This window comes from Ceratotherium simum, chromosome X, assembly GCF_057802395.1.
Source record: "Ceratotherium simum simum isolate JZ-2026a chromosome X, ASM5780239v1, whole genome shotgun sequence".
Lineage (NCBI taxonomy): Eukaryota > Metazoa > Chordata > Mammalia > Perissodactyla > Rhinocerotidae > Ceratotherium > Ceratotherium simum.
The window spans coordinates 72,335,275-72,355,150 of NC_141940.1; the positions used below are offsets into that span (position 1 = coordinate 72,335,275).

The following is a 19,876-nucleotide window of genomic DNA, read 5'->3' on the forward strand; positions in this document are numbered from 1 at the left end:
GTACTTTGGTTATAACATTTTGATTCCTGCCAGAGGCAGAAGCTGTACACTGGGGAGCATTATGCTTTTTGAAGTTGCTATTATTTTTTAAAAATTAGAAACAAACTAATTTCCTTCCAACCATAGATGAGTTACAATATGTATCTCAGAAAAACCACTCAATGTGTCTAGAATACAAATAAAAGGCACACTGTAATTTGAGACAATTTGCTGGTGTCAGGGTTAATAGAAGTCTCTTTTCTTGACTTGACTTACCTTTGTTCAGTATTTGGAAGCTTTATGAAATATAAAGGTAAGCGAACAAATTACATTTGTGAACAAATGTAATTGCTGTTATTGCTGTGGGAATATCTCAGATTGCATTGTAATTTAAAGCACTGAGACTTTAAACTGATCAAGTTATGTCAAAAAGTAGTTTTAAGCTGTAGAAGCCTGAATTGAGAATGAGTGTTTTGTTCCTATGAAACAATGCAAATCCATAGATCCATCTATCTTAAAGGGTTGATTTAATTAAATTAATTATTAAAATTTTAATAAAGATGAATACTGCCTCTGGTACCTGGAGAAGCTGTGTGCCTGAATGGATGGGGGCTTGTATAGCTAGACATGTCCTATCTTTATACTGATATATTCTGTGAGATTAAATGAGTTATAATGTATGTCAAGTGCCTAACACATAGTTCTTGGCACATAAAAGGAACTTTTGAAATGCAGGTTTTCTCCTTCCCCTTCGCATGCTCCTAACAACTTCTTATACCCAGACATTTATGACTTTGTCATTCATAAATTTGTCCAAACCCTTTTTGAATCCCTTCTATCATATCCTTCTGGTATAAGAGATGTGAGTCATCCAAAAAGGAACAAAGAAGAAAATTGAAATGACAGTCTTCCAGGTACAATAAGATAACATTTTAATGAAAATTGCCAAAAATAGACTACGCAGTGTGAAGGCATATATAAGTTTTGTGCCACAATACGCAGTTGCACACAAATATCCTTGTGGTCCTCTGTAATCAGATCAACAAATGGTAAATGAAAAAATATTTACAGAGCACCCATTGTGTGCCAGGCACTATGCTAGGTATCTTGGAAGATGCAAAGACACTAAGACCTTATCCCCTACCTCAAGCAGCCTGGGAGGGAGGGTGGTATAAGTGCTGGGGAGATATGTAGATATATAAATAATTATATTACAGAGCAGAGTAAGAAGCACAAGACAGTAGGAACAATGGCTATGGAGATGTGCATCAAATATAAAGGGATACAAAGGAGTATACAAAATACCCTGCCCCCCAGAAGCTGAAAATATAATTGAGAAATCTAGTCAATGAAAAGGTCAAGGCAGTGCGTCAATCAGCCGAAGTCTGGCTGATCCCCTCATTGTCTTCACTCTCAGACTTGGGATTTTGTTCTTCTGTCTCCTAGGATAATAGTCGTCCTCCTCCAAGTACCCTTTCCCCACCTCTCTACTATTTTCCTATGTCGAGCTTCAAGCCCTATGCCTTTAAAAATCCCTTACCTAAATATACCAAGGCCCTTTGAGCTCTTCCTTCACTTTCATTTGTTCCTTCATTTATTTAGCAAATATTCACTGGGCCCCTACTACTTGCCAGGCCCTATTCAGACCTGGATTCAGAGATACAAAGACTAACAAGATAAACCCAGTGCCCTCAAAAATATCATCATCTAATAAAGGTGACAGAACAATGTGCTCAAATCCAGGATACGTGAGGAGCATAGCGGAAATGTTTCACTAAGACTTTGAACTGAATCTTGGAGGTTGATTGGGAGTTTGCCAGATGAAGAAGAGGGAGAGCCATTCTAGGCAGAGGGAACAGAGAATGGAAAGGACATGATGCCTCATGGAACCAGTGAGAAGTTTGATACAGTAGTAGAATGTAGAGTTCATGAGAGAGAGTGGGAAGGATTAAGGCTTGAATGGAAATTGCAGCAAGATTATGAAGAGCTTTGAATGCTGAACTCAAGAGTTTATACTTTTTTTCTGTGAGAACCAATGAGTTTTGGTTTTTAGAAAGCTCACTTGGTAGACTATGGAAGATAGATTGCAAAAGGGAGAGATTTTAGAAAGGCAAACCTGTTAAGAGATTTGAGTACACTCCTATAACACTTATAGTCTGTACCATTCATTTGGTCATCTGGGTTTTTGTTGTCTGCATTCCCCCTCAGTGCTTAGCAGAGTGTGAACTACCCACCTAACTGGTGTTCATTCATTGAATGAAGAACTGAATAAATGAGTGTTTAAATAATTTATCTCAACATTCACATTGGGAAACTTCTATTTTTTAAATTATTTTATTGAGGTCGTGTTGGTTTTATTTCAGCTTCTGTATAGACTGGTGTTCACCACCAATAGTCTATTTTATTTTTTTTGTTCTTTTGTGTTTTCCTGAGGAAGATTCACCCTAAGCTAACATCCATTGCCAATCCTCCTCTTTTTTTGCTTGAGAAGATTAACCCTGAGCTAACATCTGTGCCAATCTTCCTCTATTTCGTATGTGAGACACCACCACAGCGTGGCTAGTGAGTGCAGTGTAGGTCTGTGCCCAGGATCTGAACATGCGAACCCGGGCTGCCAAAGCGGAGCGCTTGGAACTTGAACCACTCAGCCATGGGGCCAGCCCCCACTAGTCTATTTTTTATCCATCACCATACATTAAAAACTTCTATTTCTAAGATGGAAGAATTGGAAGCATAATCTAGCCTTTTTCTAGAAATAGTTTAACCCCAGTAGCAACTACCTATCCTTTGCAAGAAGTACCAGGTATCCTAGCTGTAGGAAATAGATGTATCCATTGGAAAACACTAGATTGCCAGTGAAGGGAAGGGAGTTGGTAAGGCAAGCCCAGTATTAATATTAGAAGTGATTACTCGTGAGATTTCAATCATAGCCCTCAAGAGATACAAAATCAGTGATGCCATAAAGCCAGTGATCAGGGAGTTAGTCCCAGCCCAGGAATTGGGGAGCCAGGTTGGCCAGCAAGGCATGGAATAAGGAGGCAATCCCAGCTGGAAGAAGAGTTAGGCCCAGCTGGGAAAGCTGAGAGAAATAGAGCCTGCCCATATGACTGGTCCAGGTATCTCTACCATAGGGAAAGTTCAAAGGTGACATGGGGTCCCATAAAAAGACTATCACGTGGCTAATTTAGCAAATCACCCACTCTGTGTAATAAGGCTTATGGACTATATGTACAAATGTTCTGTAATCCAGTAATACTATTTGGATCCTCTAATCTAGGAGAGAGTAAGGCAGTTATATTATATCATGTATTCATATATATGTATATGTATACATATATACAGATATATCAGATATATGTATATACCTGAATCATCAGGTAGGTTTATTAACAAAATTTAGTGAACAAAAAATATTTACTTAACCAAACCACTTTTGATAGACTAGTTGGATAAACTGTGCCTCATTCATATGAGGGACTATATGTAGCCGTTGAAAAGAATTAAGTTGATTTATATACAAGAGTATGTTACTAATGTAAAACAGTCTTGCAGGGCAATCTGTAGATTGCACTGAATCTATAGATTGATTTGGGGAGAATAACATCTTAACAATATTTAATCCATGAATTTGCTATATCTTTCCATTTACTTAAGTCTTTAATTTCAAACTTTAATTTGTACTTTTCAGTGAACAGGTCTTACACAAATTTTGTTAAATTTATCCCTAAGTATTTCAAGATTTTGATGTTATTATCAACAGTGTTTTTAAATTTCAATTTCCAATTGTCTGTTGCTAGAATATAGAAATACAATTGATTTTTAATATTTATCATGAATAATGTAACATTGCTAAACTCATTAGCTCTAGTAGCTTTTTTGTAGATTCCTTTGCATGTTCCATGTATACAAACATGTCATCTGTGAATAAAGAGAGTTTTACTTATTCCTTTACAATCTTCATGCCTTTTATTTCTTTTTCTTGCCTTATTACACTGGTTGGGACCTCCAGTGCAATGTTGAATAGAAGTGGTGAGAGTGAACATCTTTGTCTTGTTCTCGATCATAGGGGGAAAACACTTAATCTTTCACTATAAAGTGTGATGTTAGCTGTGGGTTTTTTCGTAAATGTCCTTTTTTAGGTTGAGGAAGTTCCCTTCTATTCCTAATTTACTGCAAATGTTTTTCACAAATGAGTGTTGAATTATATCAAATACTTTTTCTTCATCCATTGAAATGATCATATGGTGTTCTCTTATTCTGTTAATACAGTAAATTGCATTAATTGTTGCTTTTCTTAAATGTTAAACTAACCTTGCATTCCTGGGATAAACCCTACTTGGTCATGGTATATTATCCTTTTTATATATTGCTGGATTCAGTTTGCTGAAATTTTGTTGAGTGTTTTTGTGTCTATGTTGATAAGGGATGTTGACCTGTTGTTTTCTTTTCTTGTAATGTCTTTGCCTGGTTTTGATATCAGGGCAATGCTGATCTTATAAAATGACTTGGGAAGTATCCTGCCTTTTCTGTTTGCTGAAAGAGTTTATGTAAAATGGATACTATGTCTTACTTAAATGTTTGATAGAATTCACCAGTGAAAACATTTGAGCCTAGAGTTTTCTTAGTAGGAAGGTTTTTAATTATGAATTCTATTTCTTTAATAGTTATATAGCTATTTGAATTTTCTATTTCTTCTTGCTTCCATGTTGATAATTTGTCTTCAAGGAATTTGCCCATTCACTCATAGTATTCCCTTCTTATTGTTTTAATGTCTGTAGGAGCTGTAGTGATATCCCCTCTTCCATTCCTACTATTACTCATTTTCCTTTTTCTTGATCATTTTAGCTTGTGGTTTATCAATTTTACAGAACTGTATTTTTTTTTCAAAGAACCCACTTTTAGTTTTATTGATTTTATTTTTCTCTTTTCTCTTTCATTATTTCTGCTCAAATCTTTGTTATTTCCTTCCTTCTACTTTATATTGATTTTTAGTTCTTTTTCTAGTTTCTTATGATAGAAACTTATTTCATTGATTTTAAACCTTTCTTTTTTCTCATATAAGTATTTTATGCTATAAATTTTCATCTAAGCACTGCTTGAGCTGCATTCCACAAATTTTGATATGTTGTTTTCATTTTCATTTAGTTCAAAATATTTTCTAATTTTCTTATTTGACTGATGGGTTATTTAGAAGTGTGGATTTTTAAAAATCGATTTCCAAGTTTTTGAGAACATTCCAGATATTTGTCTATTTATATTCATTTTAACTTTGTTGTGCTCAGAGAACATACTTTGCATGATTTCAGTCCTTTTATATTTATTAGAATTTGTTTTATGGCCCAGCATATGATCTATCTTGGTGAATGTTTCATGTACAATTTGCAAAGAATATGTATTTTGCTGTTATTGGGTAGCATTTTCTATCATTATCAATTGGTTTGGGTTGGCTGAGTGTTGTTTGTCTTCTATATCCCTACTGATTTTCTGTCTGCTTGTTCTGTCAACTACTGAGAGAGCTGAAATCTCCCACCATGGTTTTGGATTTGGCTATTTTTCCTTTCAGATGTGTTGGTTTGGGCTTCATGTATCTTTGAAGCTTTGTTATTAGATGTGTACACATTTAGAGTTGTTATATCTTCTTGATGAATTGACCCCTTTATTATTATGGAATATTCTTCTTTGTCTCTGGTAATATTCCTTGTTCTGAAGTCTATGTCTGATTTTTATATTGTCGCTCCTGCTTCGTTATTATTATTATTTGTGTGGTATATCTTTTTCTGTCCTTTTAGCCTATTTTGTCTTCGTATTTAAATTGTATTTCTTATGAACAGCATATAGTTGGATCATGATTTTTTTAATCCAGTCTGACAGTCCCTGCCTTTTAATTGGGATGCCTAGACCACTATGTTTAAATAAATTATTTATATGTTTAGGTTTAAGTCCGTCTTCCAATTTGTTTTCTATTTGTCCCATCTGTTCTTTGTTCCTTTCTTTCTACTTTGCTGCCTTCTTTTGAATTAAATGAATTTTTTTTAGGATTCCATTTATCTCCTTTATTTGTTTATTAGCTATAACTCTTTGTTTTGGCTTTTTGTGGTTGCTCTGGGGTTTACAGTATACATTTTTAACTTATCATAGTCTACCTTCAAGTAGTATTACACTACTTCATGTATAATATAGCACACTTATGGTAGTGTTCTACCATTTTTCTCTTTTCCTTCTTTTGTGCTATTGTAGTCATATATTTTACTTTTGCATATATTATAAACTCCATGATACATTGTTATTGTCTTGATTTAAGCAATTATTTTCTTTCATTTTTAAAGTATTTATTAATTCATTTAAAATAAGAATAATAAATCCAGTACATGTTAGCACAAATAACATGTTGTGATTAAAAAAACTACATTTTACAAGACATAAGGAAATTTCATGAGAAGAATGGCATTGCTATAAATTTTTGCACATCTCTATAACATCTGGCTTAGTAAATGATGGCTGATTTCTCATACCTGCTTCTACATTCAATGTGTTTTGATGTTGTTTTTATTAAAGTATATGAAGAAAATCCATCTTCACATAGATATGTAGTTGGAAAAAGGAGGAGTATTTTAATAACCTTTACTGATAATTATGGATATTCTTCTTTGATACTATACAAAAACTCTACAAATGATAGTTTCTTAAAGGTTAATGCTGTGTGGAATCTGAAACTATGTCAATGAACTTTTTATATAGTGTTAGATTAAAATTCATTGGTCATCTTGTACTTTCAATGCATATTTGACCCATATTATACATATCACTTATTTGGAAAATATTGGTTCACTAAGTTATGCAAATATTACAAATGTTGAAAAATTTTATGCAATATCAAAAAATCACATTAATTGATATCACCACTGATCACATTGGAACAAAGTTTAAGTTTTGGGAAGCTGTTAAGCTTACAGTGGCAGAATGAAGTTTTTCAAAATTCTAATTTTCACTGAAAAATGTGAATATTATCATTGTCAACAAATAACATCAGTTGATTACCGTAAAGTGATAGGCTCACTTCATTTTTGAGAAAATATCTACCAGTTACCCAAGTATTTAGTTGTAGTTTTTCCCTCTTTCAAGCAAAAATGGTATTCCATGAAAAGTGGCTAGTTAAGCTACAACTTAATCACAGATGTGCTTTTCCTCAAGACAACCACCATAATATAGTTATAGTTTATATCAGAAGCACCTTCTGCATACCTCCTGTTTTGTCACACAGAATATTAAATCCAAGATCAAGATTTAATAATTTTTAGTGCTTCACCAAGGACATTCTTAAGTGAAATTGGATTTTTTTTGTACTGCGAGTACATGGCAGTAAAGAATACAATAACTGCTGGTATACTTTGGTGCTGCTGCCTTAATTTATACCATGATGCCAGCAGTTTTACCCGCCATTGCTTTTGCACCTTTGTGCACATATAAGCAAAGTTGCTCCAGGATAAACCATGAAATTCAAACAAGGTTATTCAGCACTTTCAATATTTTAGTACCACTTGTGTTTGTTGCCAACCATTCACATAAAAAAGATCTTCTTCAAAGATTAGTTAGTGCTGATACCACATGACCACAAGCAAAACAGCAAGTCTACCCACATTTGTAGACTTGTCTGTTTGTAAGGTAAAAGTACAATTCTGCAAATGAGATAGTAACTAAGTCTTTATGTTTAGAGCTAAATGTTTAAATAAACAAGTTACTGTGCCATTGAAAAGAGGCAGTGCTATGAGTGATTTTACTAACTTTTCATCCAATAGGCATTGAGCAGTGTCAACTGTCCAAGGCTTTATTGGTCTCTAAGCCATTATGTGCATTTCTCCAGTCCATGCAGTGCAATAACTTACACATAAGATGATTCAGTAACTTTTTCATTTCTAGTTTGAAAAGCTCTAACAAACAATTTTTGGTTTTTAATAAGCTCATCATGTCTACACTTAAAACACTCAATTTCTTTCCCTTTAACTATGAATGAATAGTCTGAAAATAATGCCACAACTTAAATAGCAAATTATTTTGAAACTTTATGAAAATGTTCTATGCATGAGACACTATAAGGTAAATTAATGACATATATAAAGATAATTTTAATCATATTTTCATTTCTTACTTACAATTCCACCCATGTCTTTGAAGTAAATGTCTTCCTTCCATGAGTCAGAGCCCTCACTGATACCTCAGTTTCATCTTTTTCAGCTTCTTTAAACATAGATGTTGCAGGGGTCGGCCCCGTGGCTTAGCGGTTAAGTGCGCGCGCTCCGCTGCTGGCGGCCTGGGTTCGGATCCCGGGCGTGCACCGACGCACCGCTTCTCCGGCCATGCTGAGGCCGCATCCCACATGCAGCAACTAGAAGGATGTGCAACTATGACGTACAACAATCTACTGGGGCTTTGGAGGGAAAAAAAATAAATAAATAAAATCTTTAAACATAGATGTTGCAGCTCTGGTTTGAGAAAGCAAGTCTTCTAATCTCCTTTTATTAAGCCAACAATCCATTTTCTTGTTATATTTCTATCTAGGTGGAAGTAAAATTCTGAGATTTCAAAATAATGATTTACTAAACAATAATAAACTTACAGAGATTATAGCAGGTATAACTAAGGATACCTTTTCCATGTCCCTCTTGTGGTTAGGAAGTCCAGGCACTGGTTATGGTGCCAGTACTTCAGAGGAGAGAACTGAGAAGCTTAAAGGAAGGGATGGAAGAGAAGACCCAGAGCCCAACCAGGCAAGAGATCTCGTACTAGGAGCACCTGCTGTATGGGCCCCAGCAGGGAGTGCAGGGAGGCTAGACAGCTACTCATACCAGCCAAGGGATGCAATGCTCAGCTGGGCTGTGCCACCTTTTGGCTGGACTGTGTGCTCCACTTACCCTGCCACCAGGCTGACAGCCTGCCTCACTCCTCCACTGCCTTTGGTGGTATTCCTTTGCAGTCAGCACATATGCAGCCACCACTGGACCTGCTGCTCCCAACATGGCCCTAAACTATTTAAATAAATTAAAAGATGAGTAAGAAAATATCTTTTATATTTGCCAATATGTTTACCCTTTTTAGCATTTTTCAATCCTTTGTGTAGATCCAGGTTTACATCTGGTAAAAGTTACATTCTGCCTATAGAACTTCAGTTAATTTTTCTTATAATGTAGGTCTGCTAGCAACAAATTTTCTCAGCTTTTGTTTGAAAGGTCTTTATTTTGTCTTAATTTTTGGAAGATATTTTCCCTGTATATAGAGTTCTAGATTGATAATTTTTTTCTTGCAGAACTTTAAAGACATCATTCCATTGTCTTCTTGCCTGCATATTTCCTCATGAGAACTCTGTAATCATCCTTTGTTCCTTTGTATAATACATGCCCTTTTTTCTCTGGCTGCTTTTTAACTTTTCTCTTTGTGACTAGTTTTCAGCAGCTTGATTACAGTTTGCTCAGGTGTGGTTTACTTTGTGTTTATCCTGTTTGGGAGTCATTGAACTTCTAGGATCTGAGGATTTATAGTTTTCAACAAATTAGGAAATATTTCAGCCATTATTTCTTTCCTGTCATCTCTTTCTCTCCTCTACTTCTGGGACTCTAAGTAAACCTATGTTACACCAGTTTTATTGTCCTATAGGTCACTGTGACCCTTTTAATTTTTTTTCAATCTTTTATTTCTCTCTGTGATTCGTTTTGGAGAGTTTCTATTGCTTTGCCTTCAAGTGCATTGATCTTTTCTTCTGCGGTATATATCTGCTATTAATCTCATCCAATGAAATTTTCCTTTCAAACATTGTATTTTTCATCTCAAGAATTTCTATTTTAAAAAATATCTTCCAAAAAATAGAATCTTTAAAAAAAAACGAGAAACAGGAAAAACATCTTCCACTTTTCTCCTCATTGTATTCATATTTTCTGTATATTCTTGAACATATGGAAGATATTTATAATAGCTATTTTAAGGTCCTTTGTACTAATTTCATTATCTCCATCATTTATGAGTCTGTTTCTGTTGACTGATTGTTCTCCAGGTTATAAATCACATTTTCCTGCTTCCTTGTATGTTTAGTAATTTTTTTAATTAGCTATTCAACATCATGAATTTTCCATTGTTGAGTGCTAGAATTTTTTCGTATTGATTTAGAGAGGATTGTACTTTTTTTGATAGACAAGTTATTGTGGATCAGTTGATTTTTTTCTTTTTTTTGAGGTTTGTTTTTAAGCTCATTTAGAGTGGGTTTTGAGTAGCCTTTACTCTAGGGCTAATTTAGCCCATTTTGAAGGCACTGCCCCTCTGAAGTTTCTACTGATGCCCCACGTATTTAGTGAGGTCTCTCCACTTTGGCCCTGTGAGAACTCTATGAAGTGTTCATCTTACAGCTCCTCAGTAATTGTTTCTCTGGAAGTTTTTCTAGACTATCTTTGTAGAATTTTATCCAATACATGTTCAGATTGGTATTCATCAAAAGATTCAAGGGAACCTCTATGCATATTTCTAGTACTCTTTTTTTTTGGCTTAGCTCCATCCCCACAATTTCTAACCACCTTGGCCTTTCTGAACTGCAATCTCTGTCTCCTCTATTCAGAGATTGCCAGGCTCTGTTTGCATTCCCCCCACCCCCACACTACAGTCCAGGATTTACCTCCAGGCAGAAAGCTGGGGTGATGATAAGGCTCACCTCATTTGTATCCCTTTTCTCTCAGATCACTACCTTGTGTTGCATATTGTCCAATGTCTGAAAATAAATGTTTCCTATATTTTGTCAATTTTCCAGTTGCTTCTAAACAGAAAATAATTCCACATCCTCTTTTGCCTCAGAACCAGAAGCAGAAGCCCTTTACTTATCTGCTTTCTATTTTTTTCTGCCTTCATTTTTGAAGGTATTTTTTTCTGAATATAAAATTTTAGATTGACAGTTTTTTAGTTTCTTCTGGCCTCCATTGTTTCTGATGGAAAGTCAGTCTTGTTCTTATCATTATTTCCCTGTATATAATATGTTTTTTTACTATGGCTCCCTTTATAAATTTATCTTTGGTTTTCAGAACTTTGACCATGATGTGCCTCAGTATACTTTTATTTGTATTTATTCTGCTGAGGATTCCCTGAGTTCCTGGATCTGTGGTTTGCACTTTTGGATATAATTTGGAAAATTATCAGCCAGTATTTGTTCTTTTTGCCCTATTTTCTCTTTCCTGTCTTTCTGGGACTCCAATTACACATGTGTTAGATTTATTGATACTGTCCTGCAAGTCACTGAAGCTCTTGTCATTTTTTTTCCAATAGTTTTTCTCTGTGCTTCAGTTTGCTTGATTTCCATTGATCTATCTTCAAGTTTACTAATTCTTCCTTCTTTAATACTCAATCTGCTATTAATCTCATCCAATGAATTTTTGTGTGTGTGTATGTGAGGAAAATTAACCCTGAGATAACTTCTGTTGCCAATCCTCTTTTTGCTGAGGAAGATTGGCCCTGGGCTAACATCCATGCCCATCTTCCTCTACTTTATATGGGACACTGCCACAGCATGGCTTGACAAGCGGTACGTTGGTCGCGCCCAGGATCCGAACCTGCGAACCCCAGGCCACCGCAGCAGAGTACACAAACTTAACTGCTACACCATCGGGCCAGCCATGTCCAATGAATTTTTTTACCCCATCCCATCCAATGATTTTTTAAACTTCTTCATTTTGAAATGGTTTTAGATGCACAGACAATTGCAAAAATAGTACAAAGAGGTCCCATGTATCCTTCACTCAGTTTCTCCCAATGGTAACATCTTATGTAACTATAGTACAATATCAAAACCAGGAAATTGACATTGGTACAATCCACAGACATTACTCAGATTTCACCAGTTTTACATGAACTCATTTGTGTGTCTGTGTGTGTATTTAGTCCTATGCAATTTTATCACTTGTATAGATTGAGGATACGGAACTGTTCTATCACCACAAAGATCTCCCTTGTGCTGCTCTTTTATAACCACAGCAGCCTTCTTCTCTTTCCCACCCCATCTCTAATCCCTGGAAGCCACTAAACTGTTCTTCATGTCTGTAGTTTTTTTATTTAGAGAATGTTATATAAATGGAATCATGCAGTATGTGACCTTTTGAGATTGGTTTTTTTCACTCAGCATAATTCCCTTGAGATCTATACAAGTTGTTCCATGCATCAGTAGTTCATTCCTTATTATTCCTGAATAGTATTCCGTGGTATAGGTGTACTATAGTTTGTTTAACCATTCATCCACTGAAGAACATTTGGGTTGCTTCCAGTTGTTGGCTATTAAAATTAAACATTCATGTACAGTTTTTCTGTGGATGTAGGTTTTCATATTTCTGGCATTGATACCCAGGAATGCAATTGCTGGAATATATAGTGTAAGTATAGGTTTACTTGTTTAAGAAACTGCCACTCATGCTTTCTTTTTATCACTGTTTATATAGTGTGTCTTTTGCCATCATTTTTATTTATTTTTTTATTTTTTTTTAAATTTTTTGTTTATTGCAGTAACATTGGTTTATAACATTCTATAAATTTCAGGTGTACATCATTATACTTCTATTTCTGCATAGATTACATCATGTGCACCACCCATATACTAATTACAACACATCACCACACACATGTGCCGAATTATCCCTTTCACCATCTTCCCTCCCCCCTTCCCCTCTGGTAACCACCAGTCCAATCTCTGTCTCTATGTGTTTGTTTATTGTTGTTGTTATCTACTACTTAATGAAGGAAATCATACGGTATTTGACCTTCTCCCTCTGACTTATTTCACTTTGCATAATACCCTCAATGTCCATCCATGTTGTCACAAATGGCTGGATTTCATCATTTCTTATGGCTGAGTAGTATTTCATTGTGTATATATACCACATCTTCTTTATCCATTCGTCCCTTGATGGGCACTTAAGTTGCATCCAAGACTTGGCTATTGCGAATAACACTGCAATGAACACAGGGGTGCATGTATCTTTATGCATTGGTGTTTTCAAGTTCTTTGGATAAATACCCAGCAGTGGAATAGCTGGATCATATGGTAGTTCTATCCTTGATTTTTTGAGGAAACTCCATACTGTTTTCCATAGTGGCTGCGCCAGTTTGCACTCCCACCAGCAGTGTATGAGAATTCCCTTCTCTCCACATCCTCTGCAACACATGTTGTTTCCTGTCTTGTTAATTATAGCCATTCTGTCAGGAGTGAGGTGATATCTCATTGTAGTTTTGATTTGCATTTCCCTGATAGTTAATGATTTTGAACATCTTTTCATGTGCCTGTTGGCCATCTGTATATCTTCTTTGGAGAAATGTCTGTTCAGGTCTTTTGCCCATTTTTTAATTGGGTTGGTCGTTTTTTTGTTGTTGAGATGCATGAGTTCTTTGTATATTTTGGAGATTAAGCCCTTATCAGATGTATGGTTTGCAAATATCTTCTCCCAATTGTTAGGTTTTCTTTTCACTGTGTTGATGGTTTCCTTTGCTGTGCAGAAGCTTTTAGTTTGATGTAGTCCCATTTGTTTATTTTTCTATTGTTTCTCTTGCCCGGTCAGACATGGTGCTTGCAAATATGTTGCTAAGACCGATGTCGAAGAGCGTACTGCCTATGTTTTCTTCTAGAAGTTTCATAGTTTCAGGTCTAACATTCAAGTCTTTCATCCATTTGGAGTTAATTTTTGTGTATGGTGTAAGGTAAGGGTCTACTTTCATTTTTTTGCATAAAGCTATCCAGTTTTCCCAACACCATTTGTTGAAGAGACTTTCTTTTCTCCATTGTATGTTCTTGGCTCCTTTGTCAAAGATTAGCTGTCCATAGATGTGTGGGTTTATTTCTGGGCTTTCGATTCTATTCCATTCATCTGTGTGTCTGTTTTTGTGCCAGTACCATGCTGTTTTGGTTACTATAGCTTTGTAGTATATTTTGAAATCAGGGAGTCTGATACCTCCAGCCTTGTTCTTTTTTCTCAGGATTCCTTTACTTATTCGGGGTCTTTAGTTGTTCCAAATAAACTGTAGGATTCTTTGTTGTATTTCTGTGAAAAATGTTGTTGGAACTTTGATAGGGATTGCATTGAATCTATAGATGGCTTTAGGAAGTATGGACATCTTAACTATGTTAATTCTTCCAATCCAAGAGCACGGAATATCTTTCCATTTCTTTGTGTCTTCTTCAATTTCTTTCAGCAATGTTTTATAGTTTTCTGTGTACAGATCTTTCACCTCTTTGGTTAAGTTTATTCCTAGGTATTTTATTCTTTTTGTTGCAATTGTAAATGGGATGGTATTCTTAATTTCTCTTTCTGCTACTTCGTTGTTAGTGTATAGAAATGCAACTGATTTTTGTATGTTGATTTTGTATGCTGCAACTTTACGATATTCGTCTATTACTTCTAAAAGTTTTCTGGTGGATTCTTTAGGGTTTTCTATATATAAAATCATGTCATCTGCAAATAGTGACAGTTTCACTTCGCCTCTTTCCAATTTGGATCCCTTTTATTTCTTTCTCTTGCTTGATTGCTCTGGCTAGGACTTCCAGTACTATGTTAAATGGGAGTGGTGACAGTGGGCATCCTTGTGTGGTTCCTGTTCTTAGAGGGATAGCTTTCAGTTTTTCACCATTGAGGATGATATTAGCTGTGGGTTTCTCATATATGGTCTTTATTATGTTGAGATACTTTCCTTCTATCCCAATTTTATTCGGAGTTTTTATCATAAATGGATGCTGTATCTTGTCAAATGCTTTCTCTGCATCTATTGAGATGATCATCTGATTTTTATTCTTCATTTTATTAATGTGGTGTATCACGTTGATTGATTTGCGAATGTTAAACCATCCCTGCATCCCTGGAATAAATCCCACTTGATCATGGTGTATAATCTTTTTAACATATTGTTGTATGCGATTTGCTAGTATTTTGTTGAGGATTTTTGCATCGATGTTCATCAGTGACATTGGCCTGTAATTTTCTTTTTTTGTGTTGTCCTTGTCTGGTTTTGGTATCAGGGTAATGTCGGCTTCATAGAATGAGTTAGGGAGCTTCCCCTCTCCTCAATTTTTTGGAAGAGTTTGAGAAGGATAGGTATTAAGTCTTCTTTGAATGTTTGGTAGAACTCATCAGGGAAGCCGTCTGGTCCTGGACTTTTATTTTTGGGGAGGTTTTTGATTACTGTTTCGATCTCCTTACTGGTGATTGGTCTATTCAAATTCTCTACTTCTTCTTGATCCAGTTTTGGAAGGTTGTATGATTCTAAGAATTTATCCATTTCTTCCAGATTGTCGAATTGGTTGGCATATAGCTTTCCATAGTATTCTCTTATAATCTTTTGTATTTCTGAGGTGTCTGTTGTAATTTCTCCTCTTTCATTTCTGGTTTTACTTATTTGTGCCTTCTCTCTGTTTTTCTTGGTGAGTCTAGCTAAAGGTTTGTCAATTTTGTTGATCTTTTCAAAGAACCAGCTCTTGGTTTTATTAATTTTTTATATTGTTTTTTTGGTCTCTGTTTCATTTATTTCTGCTCTGATTTTTATTATTACCCTTCTTCTACTGATTTTGGGCTTTGATTGTTCTTCTTTTTCCAGGTCGTTTATGTGCATTGTTAGATTGTTTATTTGAGATTTTTCTTGTTTGTTGAGATAGGCCTGTATTGCTATAAACCTCCCTCTTTGAACCGCTTTGCTGTATCCCATAAATTCTGACATGTCCTATTTTCATTTTTGTTTGTGTTCAGGTATTTTTTGATTTCTTCTTTGATTTCTTCTGTTGACCAAGTTGTTGTTCAGTAGCATTTTGTTTAATCTCCACGTATTTGTGGCTTTTCTGATTTTATTCCTATAGTTGATTTCTAGTTTCATACCGTTGTGGTCAGAAAAGATGCTTGGTATTATTTCAATCTTCTTAAATTTATGGAGACTTGTTTTGTGGCCTAATATGTGATCAATCCTGGAGAATGTTCCATGTGCATTTGAAAAGAACACGTATTCTTCGGTTTTTGGATGGAATGCTCTGTATATATCTACTAGGTTCATTTGTTCTAGTGTGTCATTTAAGGCCAATGTTTCCTTATTGATCTCCTGTTTGGATGATCTATCCATTGGTGTAAGTGGAGTGTTAAAGTCCCCTACTATTATTGTGTTACTGTCTATTTCTGTTTTTATGTCTGTTAATAATTGCTTTATATATTTAGGTGCACCTACACTGGGTGCGTAGATATTTACAAGTGTTATATCCTCTGGTTGGATTGTTCCCCTGATCATTATGTAATACCCTTCTTTGTCTCTTTTTACAATTTTTGTTGTAAAGTCTATTTTGTCTGATATGAGTACTGGTACCCCAGCTTTCTTTTCATTGGCATTTGCATGGAGTATCTTTTTCCATCCCTTCACTTTCAGTTTGTGAGTGTCTTTAGGTCTGAAGTGTGTCTCTTGTATGCAGCATATATATGGGTCTTGTTTTTTTATCCAGTCAGCCACCCTATGCCTTTTAATTGGTGCATTTAGTCCATTCACGTTTAAAGTAGCTATTGATAAGTATGTACTTGCTGCCATTTTTCAATTTTTTTTTCTCAGTGTTTTAGTAGTCCTTCTCTGTTCCTTCCTTCCTCTATACAGAATTGACGGTCTCTTTAGTTTGACCTCTGTCTGAAAGCTCTATTCTTTAACTCCCCTCCTCCCTCCTTTTATGTTTTTGATATCATATCTAACCTCTTTTTACCCTCTTATCATAGAAATAGATAATTTTTCCTATTTGTGGTCTTCTCTTTTCCCCTTAAATCAGTCCCTTTAACATTTCTTGTAGCACTGGTTTCTTGGTGACAAACTCCTTTAATTTTTGCTTGTCTGGGAAATTTTTGATCTCTCCTTCCATTTTGAATGATAACCTTGCTGGGTAGAGTATTCTTGGCTGTAAGTTTTTTCCTTTTAGCATTTAAATATATCGTGCCACTCTCTTCTAGCCTGTAAGGTTTCTGCTGAGAAGTCAGCTGATAGCCTTATGGGGTTTCCTTTGTATGTAACTTGTCTTTCTCTGGCGGCTTTTAGGATTCTCTCTTTATCTTTAATTCTGGACATTTTGATTATGATGTGTCTTGGTGTGGGCCTCTCTGGGTTTATCTTGTTTGGGGCTCTCTGTGATTCCTGTACCTGGATGTCTGTTTCCTTCCTTAGGTTGGGGAAGTTTTCATCTATTATTTCTTGAAATAGATTCTCTGCCCCTTTGTCTCACTCTTCTCCTTCCGGGACACCTATAACACGGATGTTAGTGCGCTTGATGTTGTCCCAGAGGTCCCTTAGACTGTCCTCACTCTTTTTAATTCTTTTCTCTTTTACCTGTTCAGCTTGGGTAATTTCTTCTAGTCTTTCATCCAGCTCACAGATCCGTTCTTCTGTATCCTCTACTCTACTTTTGAGTCCCTCTAGTGAATTTTTCATTTCTAGTATTGTATTCTTCATTTCTGGTTGGTTCTTTTTTACATCTTCCATTTCTTTGTTGACATTCTCACTGAGTTCATCTGTTCTTCTCCCCACATCAGTGAGCATCCTTAACACTCTTTGTTTGAACTCTCTGTCAGGTAGGTTGCCCATTTCTGTTTCACTTAGTTCCTTTTCTGAGGTTTTGTCCTGTTCCCTTACTTGGAATATATTCCTTTGTCTCCTCATTTTGCCTCTTTGCCTGTGCTTGTGACTACATATTAGGTAGGTCAACTACGTCTCCTGCTCTTGGATAGGTGACCTTATGTAAATGATGGCTTAGGAGGCCTGCCGTGTGCTTCTGTCAGTTCTCAGTGTTCCAGGGGTGACCCCTATGTGGGCTACGTGTGTCCTTCTCTTGTGGCCTGTTTGCTCTCTGAGAATTGTAGCTGGGTGGGGCTGTCCTCAGTCACGGCAGCACCCAATTGTTTCAGGCTTTGGAAGGTGTGGCAAACCCCCTGTGTGGGTCTTTGAGAAGCACATGTCTTCTGCAGCTGACAAGCCCTGCCGCCCATAGGTTCACACACACAGTCAACACAGTCCTGCCCTCTGTGCGTGCCCCAGCCTCCCGAAGCAGACCCAGTCTCTGCACGGCGGGAGCCCCACACACTCCACCGCCACCCCACACTCTCCACCCGCTCCTTGTGCACGTGCTGTCCCACTGAATTCGGCTCAGTTGCCAGGCTGCAGAGAATCCAGTCACCAATCTATGCAGGCCCACATGTTGCCTGAGGGCTTCTTGTTGGGTGGGGCCAGTCTCTAGCGTGGGCTGCCTTCCCTGGCTGAGCTGGATTAAATCTGTGCTCTAGCAGGTGGGGCAGACCCTGGGCTGGCAGGCCCCAGGGAAAACTCCAATGGCGTCTTTTTCAGCACGCCCACACCAGGCCACAACAATGGCCACCGCCGATGTCCCAGTCCCTGGAGGGGTCTCACCTCTCACCGAGATGCACACAGAGCCTATTAGGTGAGTCTCTTTTCACCAAAGCACTGTGCACCTTTCTTTCTGGTGATTTTAGGTTGCTTTCTGAAACGGGTGAGTTTGCACATGGGCCCTTCAAGAGCCGGTTTTAATGTCTTTGTGAACCAGCTTTTCTGGGGGTACTTCCCAATATTTTAGTAGCAGGCAAAGTCAGATATTATGCCACTTGTCTCAATTGTGCTGGGTCCACAAAATGCCCACAGTGGGTGCGCTCCCTGGCTCAGGGCCCTGCGCCTCCAGGGAGGGCTGCGTACCTGTGGACTGCTCCCGGGCGGCCATGAGGTGCTGCGGCTTCTGAAGGCGGCATTTTTCCTCTCCAGCAGGGAGTTTCTGCCTCTTCTACGTCAGTTAGGATTGTCCGTTGTTGTAGAAGTTCCTCTTATCCAGTTTTCAGTTCTGTCTCAGGGCTAATTTTTCCACGAGTAGTTGTAAATTGGCTGTGTCTGCAGGAGGAGGTGAGTTCCGAGTCTGCCTATGCCACCATCTTGACTTCTCTCTCCATCATTTTTATTTTATTTTCTCTATATCATTACATTTGGTGTAGACAAAACATAGTTGGGTCATGGTTTTTTATGTATTCTGCCAGTCTCTGTCTTTTAATTGGTATGTTTAGACTATTTCCTTTTAATGTTGTTATTGATATGTTAAGGCCTAAGTCTGCCATTTTATTTTATTTTTTTCTGTTTGTTAACTGTTTTTTCCTCCTACCTTCCTGTGGATTACTTGGACATCTTTTTTAAGAATTCCGTTTTTATTTAACTATAGTGTTTTTGAGTGTATCACTTTGTATAGATTTTTCAGTGGTTGCTTTAGGTGTTAGATTATATATATGTAACTTATCATAGTCTATTGGTGTCAACATTTTGTCACTTTGAGTGAACTATAAAAACCTTACTTGCCTTTATGTCCCATTACTTTCCTCTCTAATATAATATCTTAAATTTTTCCTCTACGTACATTGAGAACTACATCACACAGTGTTATAGTTTTTGTTTCAACCATCAAACATAATTTTTAAAATTCAAGAGGAGAAAGAAAGTGTGCTGTATTTACCCATGTTTTTACTCTTTCTGTTGTCCTTTCTTCCTTCCTGATACTCTAAGATTTTTTCTTTTATCATTTCCTTTCTGTTTGGAGAACTTCCTTTGGCCATTGTTTTAGGGTAGGTCTGATGAAGACAAATTTTCTGTTTTCCTTCATCTGAGAATGTCTTGATTTCTCTTTTATTCCTGAAGGATATTTTCACTAGCTATAGAATTCTGGGTTGGCAGTTCTTTTCTTTCAGCACTTAAATATGTGCCTTTTCCTTCTAGCCTCTGTGATCTCTGATGAGAAATCCACTGTCATTTGAATCGTTGTTCTCATATCGCTGGGAATGTAAAGTGATGCATCATTTCTCTCTGCCTACTTTCACACATTCTGTGTTTGTTTTTT

The 19,876-nt window shown here is 36.6% G+C and overlaps 1 protein-coding gene across 8 annotated transcripts in view; it reads left to right on the forward strand.

Moving 5' to 3' along the window:
• Positions 1-19,876, forward strand: part of HDAC8 (histone deacetylase 8) — a 236,281-nt gene that overhangs the window by 91,460 nt on the left and 124,945 nt on the right. The window contains exon 10 of one of the 8 annotated variants that reach the window (XM_087426792.1): positions 8,212-8,257. The exons of the other annotated variants lie outside the window; for them this stretch is intronic. Coding sequence (XP_087282918.1) covers positions 8,212-8,220 — 9 coding nt within the window. The 3' untranslated portion in view covers positions 8,221-8,257. Of the gene's footprint in view, positions 1-8,211; positions 8,258-19,876 lie in introns of those variants that run through there. 8 annotated transcript variants of the gene reach the window in all.